Source organism: Thamnophis elegans, chromosome 3 (assembly GCF_009769535.1).
Source record: "Thamnophis elegans isolate rThaEle1 chromosome 3, rThaEle1.pri, whole genome shotgun sequence".
Lineage (NCBI taxonomy): Eukaryota > Metazoa > Chordata > Lepidosauria > Squamata > Colubridae > Thamnophis > Thamnophis elegans.
This window is the reverse complement of record NC_045543.1, coordinates 122,431,177-122,447,003: the sequence shown is the minus strand read 5'-3', so window position 1 is coordinate 122,447,003 and position 15,827 is coordinate 122,431,177. Positions and strand designations below refer to the sequence as shown.

Below are 15,827 nucleotides of genomic sequence, written 5' to 3'. Positions count from 1 at the left end.
AAGGGGAGAAAAAAAACCAGGCAGAACAATGAACACTGATTTTAATAGTGATCATGTGAATGAAGGACCCTTCAATCTGTCCCTTCAAGGACAGATCATAAATGGAAGCAGTGGATTTATGTTTTAGCACCATTTTAACTTTGAATGGTTGCTGAATAGGGCAGTCACTAAATGAAGCCAACCTGTAACTAAAATTTGCTTTTGCTTTCCAGGGTGATTTTAGAGAAGATAATTTTAATACGGCCATGCAGGTACTTCGAGATGCAGGTGATTTAGCCAAAGGAGACCAGAAAGGCAGGAAAGGAGGAACCAAAGGTTGGTATAAATTTTGTCAGATAATTATATTCCAGGTGTTGTTTTTGAAGTTAAAGTGAAGAAACTGTCACCTTTTCATCTTCAAAATCTAAAATATTTGCTGGCATTGCTATCTTCATAGGTCCCTCAAATGTATTTAAGATTGTAAAGATGATCATGGAAAGAAACTTCCAACCAGTAATTATATTCAGTTTCAGTAAGAAAGATTGTGAAGCCTATGCACTTCAAATGACAAAACTGGATTTCAACACAGGTGTGTTCTACTCACTTCTAAATATTAGTTTATTCTTCATCAATGTTCATTATTATTGACTTTTTAGTGACTAGAATCTAAACAGATATGTGGTCTCTAGTCAAAAAGCTAGAACCCCCCCAATAACTTTCTTTACCCCTTTCATTTGACAAACGATGTACTAAGATCTGCTTTTGAAATTTGCCTCGGTCCCTCTTAGTGTCATATTTCTTATAATACTGGCCACCTTCTTAAAACATTTTTTTAGAATGTGGTTATTTTATATCACAGTTTGTTTTCAAGAATCTAGAGGATATTTTAAAATAAGCAATACATAGAGAAGAAATAAATATATTTAGTAGTATTTAAGAGGGAAACGGTCAAAATAGGTTCAATTGGCCAGTGAGTTCTTTCTTAAATGTAGTTAATAAATTCAGTTTTACCGAATACAAATTTACTTGAACTATTATATTTAATTTATTTTGACTTTAAAAAAAAATTCTGTAACTTGTTACGAGATACTCTACAAAAAACTCCCAGAAAAATATATGTCCATTATAGTGAGAAGAAATTTATTATCAGCTTATTCAATATATGTCTAATATCTCAGTTAATTTATTTTTAGTGTATCTTTTTAACAAATTTCTTGTTAGATATTCGTTATAAACATGGCTGTTCTGAAGAATAAGGAAAAAGATTTGTTCATATCCTTTTGTCTTTCAGATGAAGAAAAAAGGATGGTTGAGGAAGTGTTTAACAATGCAATCGATTGTTTATCTGATGAAGACAAGAAGCTCCCACAAGTGAGTGCTTAAAGATACATGAGTTTGTATCTAGCTGTACATGCATGTTTTGAGGGTAGTTGAATTCCAACAACACTAATGGAATTGTGGAACTACATGCGAATACATGCTGAGACAAATGGAAAAAAAGCCTTGCAAGCAGCTGCACTGAGCCTTCCACAAGTGATGTCTGTTTTAATATTTTGTTAATGCTAGTGCTACACTTCTGTAACCTTTGCAAAATTCCTATTTGAGTGCTTTGCCCTAATTAACAAAAATGCTTTCCCTTCTCATCTTCTCCCTGATTTCAACCTTATCAAAGGGCCTTCTGTAGATGTAAGGACTCATTTCTGTGCCATTCTGTTTATTTTCTTCTAACATGTTAGATTTTTCTGAAACTTCGATATGTCATTTGGACTTGTTGCAATGTTGGCTTTACCTTTTGAACACTCCTGTCTTTTAAGATTTGGCTTTTGTATATTTGATGGCTTTAACAGAAGAATCAGTTGGGGAAATCAAACATTAGAGCCTTCTTATTTCTTTTGAGATTAGTATATTAGTATTTGAATATCTGTGATATTGCCACCACGAAGTAATTTTCCACATCTGTTTTAATCCTAGTGCTAAATGAGTAAAATATGGAATAAGATTCATCTCTTTTTTTTGGACATACAGGTTGAACATGTGCTTCCACTTTTAAAACGTGGTATTGGAATCCATCATGGGGGCTTACTTCCTATTTTGAAGGAAACCATAGAAATTCTTTTCTCTGAAGGACTGATAAAAGTATGTACTTTCAACCCTTTACTGTAATACACCATTTTCAGTATGTGAGTCTCTGTACACATTTTCACATCTAAATTCGGTCAGAAAAATTTAATTTTTATTGTGTTGTGCTGGGTTTTATGATATAGTCATATAGTCTCAACATTATACCCGAACTTAGTGAGTCTCTTTTTCAAATAAAATTTTAAAGTGGTTCAAAATAATGAATAGTGGCTGAGTAGAGGTGAAGAACCAGTAATTTTGGGTCTTTTGATGAACTTCCTACTAAAACATATGGTGTTCACGTAACGTATGACAGCTTTGTCTACCTTAAATACTTTTGAAAGTATAGAGGAGTTCACTTACTAATTACCTTCTCATGCAAAAAACTCATTAATGAAAGAGTGCTGAACACCAAGTGTGTACATCTGTGTGTTTAATACAGAGACATCTGACTAATAAAGAATAACAAATACCTTTTAGTTCAGGCCTATATTGTGAAATGTGGTGGCTCAGTAGCTAAGACACTGAGCTTGTCGATCAGAAAGTTCGGCAGTTTGGTGGTTTGAGCTCCTGTTACTTGTCCCAGCTCCTGCCAACCTAGCAGTTCAAAAGCATGTAAAAATACAACTAGAAAAATAGGAACCACCTTCAGTGGGAAGTAACAGAATTCCTTGCACCTTCAGCATTTAGTCATGTCGGCCACATGACCATGGAGACGTCTTCTGGCAGCGCCGGTTCTTCGGCTTTGAAACGGAGATGAGCACTGCCCCCTAGAATTGGGAATGACTAGCACATATGTGCGAGGGGACCCTTTACTTTTGCTTATACAAATTAATTGTACATTGAGAATTTGTTAGTTATCTGCTTTTTTCTTACTTATGACTTTAAACTATGTAGTTGAATCTGGGTACTTTAGTATCTGGTAATGATTTTTTAAAATACATTGCTATCTTCACTTAGGCCTTATTTGCTACAGAGACTTTTGCTATGGGAATAAACATGCCAGCAAGGACCGTGCTGTTTACAAGTGCCCGGAAGTACGATGGGAAAGATTTTCGATGGGTAAGCATTGGGAAGATGGGAAACATGATCTATGTGAACTGTCTTTGCATGGATGTGTCCTGTCTGGATATAGACCATGCGTATTGATATGGGGTAGACCTGGAATATATAAATTCTGTGCACAGGGGTTGTTGAAATTTATCTATCCCAAATCTGGAATATTTTCAGTTTTGTTCACATCTAGTAAACATGCAATCATGTGTCCATATTAGAAAAGCAGGGAGACCTTATAAAATACCAGAATGAAGTATACCTATCATTTCACTGTTAATTGTTAATTTAAGAATCTTGAAATGTGTTGTAATTAACCATCAACCAGCCAGTACCAATGAATATGCATAGTAGGTGTTACAGAAATTGCAATCCAATGCAATCAGAAAATGTAAGCTGGGGGACAGGATAATTTGGTACTGAATTGTTTTCCTTTGTTAACAGACAGTGACATGTATCTCCCTATATTTGCTTTCTGTTGGACTTATTTATCTTTCACTTTTTTATGCATAAGTCCATTTGATCATCCTGACCTCAGGCAACTGGTTTTATTGATTGATAAAACAACTTTGAACCATGGCCTAAAACCCAGAAAGGTGTGACTCCAGTATCAGGAATCTCTCACTTCTTGGATTTCCTAAAGGCAGGCTGGTGAAAGGATCAGTTGAAAATATGCTGCATAGATGGGTAGACCCATGTATTCAGGGTTGTGACACTTTTACCTCAGGCTATTTATTGTTCCCTTATAAGGCCTCTAGCTTGGTACTCACAATCTTAAGAAACACTCCCTTCAGGTATTGATCAATATTCTTACCTGGATTGCTGCCTTAATCTCAGCAAGTAGAATTGAGTATCTTCTGGCACTCTTAGAGGAGATGAGTACAATTTCCATTGGAGTTTATGATAACAAAACCAGTTCCCTATTTCATGCACAAAATAATGCTTCCCAATGAGTCCAGTCCATCCTAGAAGATAGCCTTGTTAGAAACCTGACTGTGCAAAGGCTCTAAGAATCTATCCCAAACATACAATAAAGGGAGAGGAGTAATATTTTGTTGCAGAAAACATGGGGGCATCCACAGACAACCTCTATGTATCACCACAATACTTTGATAAGGAAAGATGCTCAGTTAACCACCATATCAGCATCAATGCTGTTAAATAGGCATTATGGGGCAATCATCTGGATGGAGCCATCTAGTTTTAAGTAGCCATGATCGTATCCACAGATGTGGCTTTTGGTCCCAGTATTGTAAGACTTGCTCTCACGCACCTTGGGAATATCCTGTATTACAGTGTTGCTGTGCTTCCAATAGCCAGATTTACTGGGTAGCATCTTGTTGTTCACCAGAAGATGGACTCATCTGTCCAGCTCTAATTAGAAGAGTTTGAGAGAGAAACTATACAGTGTAGCTTTAAGATGTGAATTATTTTACTATATTATGTTAGATATAATGTATTGATAGTGGTAGAGGGTGCATTGGTATTTTGTCTTAATTTCTTTATATTTTCAGATTTCCTCAGGTGAATACATTCAGATGTCTGGCCGTGCTGGCCGCCGAGGCATGGATGATCGAGGAATAGTCATTTTAATGGTGGATGAAAAGATGAGTCCAACAATTGGAAAACAACTTCTAAAGGTATTTTGATGTCTGATTAGAAAGTTCTGAAAATGTGTGAGAAACGTAATTAAATGCAAAATAGCCTAATGCATTCCTGGAATGCTGTAGTCTGGTCTGAAGTAATTCAGGAATAGCTTTTATTTTTATGGAACTTTACCTTCTGAAACGGGGGGGTAATTTATCTTGTTATGGATACAGGCCAGGCCTATTTAAGTCAGAACAATATGGATTACATTTGTGGGTTAAGATCTGCTCTGATTTGGCATCCCTAGAATTTTACCATGCAGCATGCTCATTTGCATTAGTACTGATTGCATTCAAATTTTAAAGTTTCTATCAAAAATGTTCTAAGTTTCATTTTGTTTCTCTTTTGGCCCAGTTCAAGTATACTTATGACATGTGATCAATATGTAAGTTATTACAGCTTTGTTTTTAATCTGAGGCACTCTAGGTTTCAAACAATCAAATATTTGTTAGCAGTTACTGATTGGCATGTCATATTGCATGAACTGAAAATGCTGAGTTGTGCGTGTAGGTTTATAGAATACATTCCAATGAACTGAACACATAGTTAAGGTGATTTTTTAAATCAAATAACTTGGATTATTATTCCTTTCATTTAAAATAGTATGAAATAACACAGCATATTTTGTGGATCATTGTGGGGAGTTTTGATTGAGGATATGGAGTAGTATAAACAAACCAGAGCCTTTGTTTCATAAATATGCATTCATCATATGCAGAACAGGCAGTTCATAATTAAAATTGCTGCCCTCTTTCTGTTCTGTAAGTTTGCCGTTTTTCTTGATGTCCATTTGTCTCTTTGATTGCAACAGATATAAGATGCACACCATGATAAAATTGGGAAATATATAGCTTATCACATATACATTAAATACTGGCCTGTCATTCCCACCAGAAGAGAAAAGATAAATTCATTAATTATTTTATTGGGTACAAGGACCGAAAATAGGTGATTCATTTCACAATGCCAATAGATATGCTGTTGCTGTAAGCCTAAAATAATTATGTTTAAACTACTGAGTAGATCTTGTAATATTTTTTCTTCTCATGTGAATGAATGGCATACTGTCCTTTAACATACAGCAATAGTGCATATAGAAACATGCAGTGACAGTAATTCATTCTGGTATTAACATAAAGTATATTCTTGGCTATGATAGCTGAAGAGCATGGTATTCTACAAATTCTTTGTCCTGTATTATAATGTAATGTTTTAGTTATAGCTTAGAAATTTTAGTACTAGTCACTAGAGCATTATTTTTTCCTAATAAGCTTTGTTTCAAGGAAGGTCAACTCAAAAGCTAATTTTCAAGACTAATTTCCTGATAAGGCACATAATTCGGAGTTCCAGAATTAGGCAAAAGCAGCACCGTTTTCATTATTTCTTTAATAATCTGGAAAATTTGTACAAGTACCAGCTGACTTTTTATTGCATTCCTGTGCCCAACTGTTTGCATTTTTTTGCATATTTATTATTGTAAAAACATGCTGTAGTTCAGAAAAGTATCTCTCTAATTAGGAATGTCTTGGAAATGTATGCTAGGATCCTAAACGTATTAGATCGCATTATAATGATCTAGGTTAGGATCCTGAAACTGAGAATTAAACATTGCTGTGTGATCCCTTCAGATCACGGTTGGTAATGCTGTCCTCAGTGCCGTTGCAACAGATATTCAGACAGATAGTTGCTGGTCTTGATGAAGAACACTAAGGAAGTTTTGTTTTACTTTGTGTTTTACTGTTTATTTTGTTCCATTTATCCTTCTGATTAATTTGTCGTTGAAAGTCATCTTCTGGCCCATTTATTGCAAGATGAAGGCACAAGTCTTCAAATAAGCTGGAATCTGTGCTACTGTAGAGGCTCCATGTATAAATATCAGTTGAACTCCCAGACCTAATTGCAGGTTTGCCTGGTTTTACATTAACTCATCTGCATATGTTTCCAAACATTGCATGTGTGGGCAGGCTTTGAAAAACTTAACAGACCTCAGTTTGTCAAAGGATGTGACCTGCCAGCCAGAGTCTGGCATGAAATATCTGGCAGGAGAGGATGACTTGGCATTCAGCAGTGGTACAGTATTTAGTGTTCTGATGGTTTTCTTTAAACCATTTTGTTAAAAAAAATCCCAGACAGCTAATTTTATATTTTAAGAAAGCATCTTGCAAAATATTGAGAATTTCAAGAAAGAAAAGCAGCATGCCTGTGATCGCTTCCTTTGTCTATAGTGGCATTGTAGAGATATTTAGTGTGCCTTTAAGGATTCAGTGTTAGATGGGCAAGTTAGATAAAATTAGGAATTTATCTGACTTGTTAACATGAGCACTGAAGTGGTAAGCAGACTCTGGCCAACTGACCCTTTGCACAGTTAGGGAACAGTCTATGCCCTATTAATATAGGGTGTCTGAGGTGAGCCATTTGGTGGATTTCTAGAGATCTCTGGTATTTCAGGAAAACACTTTTGAGAATCACTAGTCAGGTTCTTGAGTATCTGCCATTTAAAGGATTGCAGAGGGTCTTAAGCGCCTTGTGTTTGATTTTTGGATGTTCTTCTTGTAGATGCTTGAGTGAACCAAGGTCCAGAAAACTCTGTGTTATGGGCCAGTTGATCAGGTTTGTTATATTTGTTTTTTGACACTGATCTGATCAATTCTCACAATTTTTGCTTCAAGAGCAGATCTACCTACACAGAGCACCTTTTTTTAAAATATATGTTGAGGATCTAGTGCTAGGAAAGTAGACAAAGATGTCTCCATACTATTGGATCTTCAAAGATTAATGCTTTAACCAGGGTGGGAAACGATGGGTCCTATATGACTTGAGGACTTCAGCTCCCAAAATTCCAGAGCCAGCATGGCACAGGAATTCTGGGAGTTGAAGTCCAGAAGTCATAAAGGAGCCACAGTTCCCCACTTCTGCTTTAGGTCAACATGGTATGTGACAGAAAAATGATAGTTCCTGAGCAGCTGCTGGGCCTGTAGCTTGATCCTGACAAGAAGCCTCTCTGTTTTACTTTAGTTTTGACCAGGACTTCCTCTAACATAGCTGCTATAAAGATAATCTCTGGAAATGATTCTAGGACTGGAAAAGAAATGGCCCGTATTTCAAAACACACTTAACAATAAGCAGATGTGTTTTCAGGGTCAGTCTTATCTAGAAAATGATAACTAGCCCTTAACATTTTGGATTCTGGCAAAAGGGGATTCACATGCCTTTCAGATGCCCTGTCAATGAATTCCTTAATAAATGAATGCTAGGATTTTGGCTTACTCAGTTTTCAAGATTCTGTGTATACATTTGATACCCTGTTGACAATAAAGCTAATGAATGATTCACATGAATCTTTCTTCCTGGATGGTTCTCTACTATCGGAGTGTAATCTGCCTTTAATTTCTGCCATTGGAGTCTGAATGTGACAGAGGTGCTCTTTCATGGGCCAAGAAATGCATTGAGTCTGGTCTAAAACCTATGACCTTATACAATTTGTTAACATCCTGATGGACTAACACCAGATATCTGGGAAATTGCTGTAGGAGTTGTTTGGACCATACGTTGACACAGCTTGGGAGATGGGTTCTGTTGTCTTGCTAAAGCATTGACCATGTAAATCTTATTTAAAAGAATGTCATTGCATCTGTCATTGGGATTTCCTTTCAGCTCATGGTTTTCAGTCTAAGAAAGCTGGTACATATTTCCTGACAAAATCATTAAAACCTCTGATAGGGCTTGAGGCAAAATGTAAAAATGTTAGGAAGTGATTGGTGGCTTGAATTTTATGAGCCTTCTTAGAAAGCTAAAGTGGTTGTGTGACAATAATGCTCTAGGAACCGTAAGAGCCATTTCCCCCTCCTCCAATAATTCTTCTCTACATTTAGCTGCTTAGAAAAAATAGAGCCATCAGAGAAAATATAACTTTGAGAATCCTCACCCACCCCTAACCTCTAGATATGAGTCAATGGTGTGTGACATTTTTGAGGCAGCGCCTTCTAAGAGGCTTTGTAGGGGCCAGGCAAGATGGTACTTTCCTCTTGTATCTTTAAAACAGTGATTGCTTATGTGTTAGGCTGTATAGATTGCCTGTTCAGTACTGGAGAGCCTGCAAGCACTACAACCTACCAATAGAAACCTAGATACAGGTTCCTAAAGAAAAAGTGGCTCTAAATCATCATGCTTCTCCCTTCTGAGCCATTGGTACTTCAGCTGCCCAAAGTGACAACCCCACTGTCGCTAAGGAAATTACTTTCTACTATCTTCTAAAGATTCTAAACAAACAAAAAATCTTCCCTGCTAGAAAAAATAGACTGAGGAATATAGTAATGATGGCTTTCAGTAATAATAGCAAAAATAATTTGCTATGTTTTTTTAAAATCAACATGTTTGCCATACTTATGGTCTGTATCATTGTTGGGAGGGTTAGAGATAGAGATGGGAATCTATGGAATTTTCGTCTTCCATGTTGAGAGGATTCCCTATGTATGCAGGTTTGCCTATTAGACCTACTTTGGAATTATATGACATCTGAAATGTTTGGCAGAGTTCTTACTAGGCACAAGTTGTATTCATTGAGGCATTACTGAATTTTTCAGAGTATAAGATGCACCTTTTTCCCTCAAAAAAGAGGCTGAAAATCTGGGTGTGACTTATACACTGAATACAGCATTTTTTGCCTCCCAAAACCCCGCCTCATTCACCAAAATGGCAGTGCATAGCTTTTAGGAGGCTTTCAGAACTTTTGAGGGCTGAGGAAGGCAGAAATTAGTGAAAAACTGCCTTTTTTGCTCAATTTTGCCCCCCCCCCCAAAGCACCCAGGAGCACTCTATAAGCCTCCTAAAGGCTATCATCTCCTTTTTTGACAAAAAAAAACAAAACAGGTCCATTTTCTCAAAACAGGTTGTTTTTTGCTCATTTTTGGCCCTCATGCCCCAGGAGCACTCTACAAGCCTCTTAAAGGCTATTCATGCCTTTTATAGGAAGAAAGGGGTCGGTTTTCGCAGAAAAAGGGCCGTTTTTTGGAGGTTTTGCTGAGTGCAAAAACTTCTTTTTAATTTGCCTCTTCAAAACCTTGGTGCATCTTATCCTGTGTGTCTTATACTCCGAAAAATACGGTATTTAAAATAGGGAGATAACTTCTGTCCTTAGATAAAATCTTTCATGATTCTAATTCCTTATGCTATCTAATTTATCTAATCTTATTTTTCTTTCTAGGGATCTGCTGACCCTTTAAACAGCGCTTTCCATTTGACCTATAACATGGTACTAAATTTGCTGCGTGTGGAAGAAATAAATCCAGAATATATGTTAGAAAAATCTTTTTACCAGTTCCAGCATTACAGAGCTATTCCGGGAGTAGTTGAAAGTAAGTTTATACTTAATAGTTTGAAAGTTGATGTACAATTGTCCTAAAATGTTTACTTCCACAATGTTCTCTGCTGCAATTGTTATCCTATTACAAAACCGCAATTTAGCACAATGACTGTTCACACAGAGCTGGAGAATACTCGGTAGTTTCTTATTTCCTTTCTTTGAATAAAACATAAATGCTAAACCACAATGACCCACTGTTCCAAAGTAGATTTCCCATGCAGGTTTTTGAGGTTGGGAGCAACCCTACAGTCTATCCCACACATTTAGGGCACCATTTATGGGTCTCCCCATGGATTTGTTTAATAACAACCAATTCAGCTCTGCCTATGAACAAAGACCCACATAACTGAATAAACTACTACTGGAACAAAGCAAGGCCTCTTCTTAATTACACAGGTCTCTCCAGGTCAGAAGGTCTAATATGCATACTTTTTCCAGTAATTTTTGCTTTTGTGCATTTTGTTTGTTTTGTTTTATTCTGGTTTTTTATATGTGTGTTTTTAGTGTAATTTGTGAACCACTCTGAACGATTATGTTGTGTTTTATACATTTTTAATTGTTTTTTTGAAAAATCTCTTGGGGTCTGCAGAATTAGTTGCACAGATAATCGTACTTTGTCCACTAAGATAATGTGATCACAGGGCTTATTATTGTATCTGGGGAAAATTGCTGTAGCTGAAATAGGACAGCCTGTTTGCTTTATAGTTTCAGCTAAGATAATGGTAATATTATCTTACAGAGTCTGGCCATTAAACAGCCTATTCTGATATGCAGGCATGAAACTTCTAGGAAAGATCTCTAGCACAGCAGTATTTCAGCAATACATAAGAGTCACATGTTCCCCTATTATATGCTTGGAATCTCCTAATTGAGACCCTTTGAGCAGAGCTTCAGGTTAAAATTCATTGGATTTTGCTGTTTTAAAAATATAAGAATTAATATTCTTAATATTGGAGGCCTTTTAAGGCATACCAACAAGTTGAAATTTACCACTAATTCCCCTGAACATTTTGGACAAATATACCAATGTTCTCTGCATCCTGTTGTATTAAAACAAATAAATGTTAGTATCATGAAGATTTTAATAATATAATGTGCAAATTGGTCTTTAAAAATGAGAATAGAGGATAGCCACTCCACACATTCTCATCAACATAAATCCTGTTCTGTCCTCCCTTGGCATTTAAGCCAGCATAAAACATATTGTTCCCTATGAGATTCCTTATGTTCTGGGACATATTGAGAAGGACATGGAAGAGATAACAAAGTCTCTAAGCCCTACAGATATTTTTCTATGAGTAGATAGTGTCCTTTTTCTGGGAAAAATCAGAGTCATAATTCATTACAATATTGGGTCCTCGATATAACACCTTTTTTTTTACAATATGTATTTGCAGAAGTTAATAATTTGGAACAGCAGTATAATGAGATTGAAATTCCAAATGAAGAAAATGTGATCATCTATTATAAAATTAGACAGCAACTTGCTAAACTGGGTAAAGAAATAGAGGAATATATTCATAAACCAAAGTACTGCTTGCCATTTTTACAACCTGGAAGACTGGTAAAAGTAAGTTTCTAATAGTAATCTTTTGCATTTTTAAAATGTGTACTTTCGAAAAACAGAGTCAAGTTTTAAATATTGTTGTTCTTCAACATAGTGATTTCATATATTTAGTGACTAAGTTTGTAACTTTAACCCTTAATTACCAATCATTCAGTATATGGCTTAGATCCATCATAGTTACAGGAAACATATTAGACTATTCAGAATGGAAGTTAGACATGACTAAACATTCTCACAATTTGGACAGTTAATTTAAAGTGTGATTCCATTAAAATAAATTTATATTTAGTAACAATAAAAAAACCAAAACATCAGAAATTCAGTATAGCAAATCTACACAAAGTATGTGTTTTTATTGTACATTGGAAAATATTTTAGAGACCTGTTCTGACCCCCTCTATCCAGTAATGAAAGCCGAGACACGCTTAATGAGAATGTCCTTTAATAACAAGACCAGAATCTCGGTGGCTGAAAGCCAAGTAAACAAACAGATAAGGACCTTGGCAGCAAGGCCAACAAACCTTGGCAGCAATTCAGACAAACTCTGGCAGCAATCCAGCCTGCCAAGTTAGTTTCTCTTTAGGTCAAAGCGTTGACTTCTGCAGGAAGAGTGTGGCACAAGCAGTCTTTTTTATAGTCTGGAGAGGAGCCTAATGACCATCAGCTGAGCATAATTACCTCCTGTAATTATGTAGTTGTTCTTGATGCCAAGTAGCTCTTCGACGGCGTGCATCCCAGAACAACTCACTTTTGGTTTCTGGATCACTCTCCCTTATCTCCTCTCCACTGATCCAAGGCTCAGGCGCCACCTGGTGGCCAACAAGTCTCTCTGTGCCCTGCTCGGAGTCAGAAACCTGTCCAGGGTCCTCCACATCCTCCAGGGCCGACTCATAGGGCCGCTCGCTGTCGGAGTCTGGTGGCAGCTCCAACGGCTCCTGCTGGGCCACAACAGAGACCCATTTCTATTAAGATCAGTAATTGAATAACGTCTATTTTTTTTGATATAATATTATTTTAATGCTTTGAATATTTTACTAGGCTGTTCTAGAGAATATGGTATTTGTTTTATTTGTTTTCAGTTTTCTAATAGATGGTTTGATGTATTTCAGTTTAACTAGTCATCTTCTGATAATAAAAACCAGTACTTTTTAATATTGTTTATAAATTATGACTGGAAATTTAGGGGGGAGGATGTAATCCAGAGCATCAACTGAAAAGATACTGAGAAGTATATTTGTGCTTCAGAAGGACAATGACCCAAAGTCATCTAGGTCCTCTGGCTCTAAAGTGACTTCTCATCTCATGTTCTCATCATACCTAAGATTACACAAATTGGGTCCCTGCATTCTCTAATATAGGAACATCTCACACTCTCCATACTATTAGATATCCTTGAAGAAACAACTCTTAAATTTAAATTGTTTTAAAGTTTTGTTGTTACTCTTACTGTTTTCATTATATTTTTTATTTCATATTTTACTTTCACAACACAAAATACGCCTGATACCTTTTCCAATTCTCTTTTTTGTAAGCATTATTTTATTTAACTACTTTATAAAAAGCATTCCCTTATACAAAATAATATACAAGTTTAATATCTGAATGTTCTTAGGTGAAAAATGAAGATGATGACTTTGGCTGGGGAGTGGTGGTTAATTTTTCCAAGAAATCCAATGTGAAGGTAAGATAAAATGATTTTCCTTAATCTTGAATAAATATATCCCTGACCAGAAAAAATATAAAACCAGACATTAGTTCATAAGGAGATGCTCATTTTTATTAGGAACTGTAAAGGCTAATTTCTTGCAGAAGCCATATTCAGTTGACAGCCCAATCCTGCATCTTCACCAGCAAGCAAGTGCCACTCAATTGATTAGAACTCGTATGTGCATTACAGCTATATTTTTTCTTCAATAAGAAAAATTATCTTCAATAATTTCTTGATCCTGGCTCTTGGTATTTCTGATTATCAGGTAATAATTGCAGTAAAAAATTGGCTATGTTATATTCAGTTGATTCCCTGAGGAAAATCATATTACTATATGAGCAGATTTATTCAGACACACAGTTTGAAATATGAAAGTGAAGTCCCTCATTTACATGCCTCTAGAGCAGGTGTGTCAAACTCAATTTCATTGAGGGGCGCATCAGTGCTGTGGTTGATCTGGGTGGGCGTGGCCAGCTTGATGCCAATCCCCAAACTGCTGGAATGTTCCCTCTTCGTATTGGGTAGGCCGAACTGAAGCAACACGGGCTGGCCCCTTACATTTTCCAGGATGGCCCCACAGGCCAGATCCAGCCTGCGGGCCTTGTGTTTGGCACCCCTGCTTTAAGGGGTATACACACAAGGGAACAAACATTGTATGATTGTGAAGGTAGGTTTGACCTGTTTTGGGAAGGTCACTGTATGACCAAATGGAAAGCAATAGTCTCTTAATGGTTCTGAGGTTTGACTGAAACAAATTCCAGGCAAATTATCAGGGGCAGATAGGGCAAGAAGGACTCCGGGGCTTCACTCCTTTCCTCTTCTCCACATAGTCATTGCACCAGGCCACTCATTGATCTTCCTTTCCTTTCTTGCTGTACTTGCATTGAAGCATGGCATCACCCAGATGGGCCACCCACCTGTGCTTCAGCTTCCCAGCGTTTTCTTACCTTTTCCTGTTTCATTTAAATTCAAGCACATCATCCTCTAATTTGCTTATATCTTCCTACCCATCCCAGCATCTTGTTTCCCCTTGTCTTTTCTTTCCTGCCACCAAATTTGTTGTTTTTCCTTCCTGTCTCAGTGACCACAATATGCATGTCCTGGGTCCATGCCCAAACTAAACATACATGTACTGTATCTGAGTGGAAGACATGTGCTTTGGGCTGGAAACAGGCTGCTTGAATTGGCTGTCCTATGCAAGGAATTGTCTGAATGTAAAATATGATACAGATCCCTAACTGCATCTTATTTTATTAATGGAGTATTTATAACCCTAAGACAAATTTCTAACAGTTCAGTTAGCTGATTATATAAGGTTACAACTCTATTCACATTAGCTGTTTTGGATGGTACTTACAAAGAGTACCTCTGACTATGCAAAGAACTATTAAAAGTACTACAAATCCTTCTCTTTTTTTGCCTTTTGCTTTTAGCCTATGCACAGCATCTATTGTAATAGAAAGTGATAGACTCCTTGGGGGTATTTTAAATGACTTACCGTACTTTGCTTCCCATTGAGAATGCAACAGACAGCAATGGTGTGATCCAATACTGGCTTCTTCATGTTTCCATAGAGTATTTGATGCATATGTTAGCCTGCTCCAAGTTTTGGGTAAACAGCAATTAAAAATAGTTGGCGTGTAGCTGCTTTTGCACATATGGACTGCGTTTTGAATGCAGTTCAAGATAACATGAGTAAGCACACAGGTTTTGAAATCAAAATTAAAACAGCTGCTATATGTATCTTGAATGGAATAGGATGGTCTCATTCATAGCTATTTTTATGAATAAATACTTTGATTATTTGGTAATATAACAATAAAGCAAAACATATGTTTCTGGTTATATCTGGACATTTCATAGAAACATATGATAAAATATGAAATCTGTACAGTGTCTTCCAAAAGTCTTTTTTTAAGTACTCTGATTTCTTATTCAAATCTTTTAATCTTAGTAGGCCATGATTGTCATAAAACTTGCTATTTGGAGATACATTTTGATCCTATCATCTAATTTGGCTATTATTAAAATATATACTAACACAAAGAATTAGTGGTTCCTTACAAATTGAAGAATTTTATCTTAAAAGCACTTTGTTCAGTTAAGGCTCTTAGTATCTTTAGTGCTCTTTTATCCAACTGGCAAGAATTGTGTGTTAATGGTATAGTAGAAAAATACTGTTTTATGACAAATTTCCTAATTATTTATGAAGACATAAGATCTCTCCTGGATCAGTCCAAAATCTTATCTAGTTGAGCATTCTGTTTCCCATCTTGACTAATCAGGTATCTGATATTTAGATATACAAAAATTTATTCCTGACTCGCAGCTAACAGTAGCAACAAAAGTTATTTTAGGACAAAATTCAGTTATAGAAATGTGGAAACTTGGAA

General features: G+C 36.3%; 1 protein-coding gene across 2 annotated transcripts in view; it reads left to right on the top strand.

Moving 5' to 3' along the window:
- Positions 1-15,827, top strand: part of MTREX (Mtr4 exosome RNA helicase) — a 40,788-nt gene that overhangs the window by 10,581 nt on the left and 14,380 nt on the right. For both annotated transcript variants that reach the window (XM_032214728.1, XM_032214727.1), the window contains exons 10-18: positions 213-315; positions 437-568; positions 1,271-1,350; positions 2,005-2,115; positions 3,058-3,159; positions 4,665-4,790; positions 10,001-10,151; positions 11,557-11,729; positions 13,339-13,407. In XM_032214728.1, coding sequence (XP_032070619.1) covers positions 213-315; positions 437-568; positions 1,271-1,350; positions 2,005-2,115; positions 3,058-3,159; positions 4,665-4,790; positions 10,001-10,151; positions 11,557-11,729; positions 13,339-13,407 — 1,047 coding nt within the window. The remainder of the gene's footprint in view (positions 1-212; positions 316-436; positions 569-1,270; positions 1,351-2,004; positions 2,116-3,057; positions 3,160-4,664; positions 4,791-10,000; positions 10,152-11,556; positions 11,730-13,338; positions 13,408-15,827) is intronic.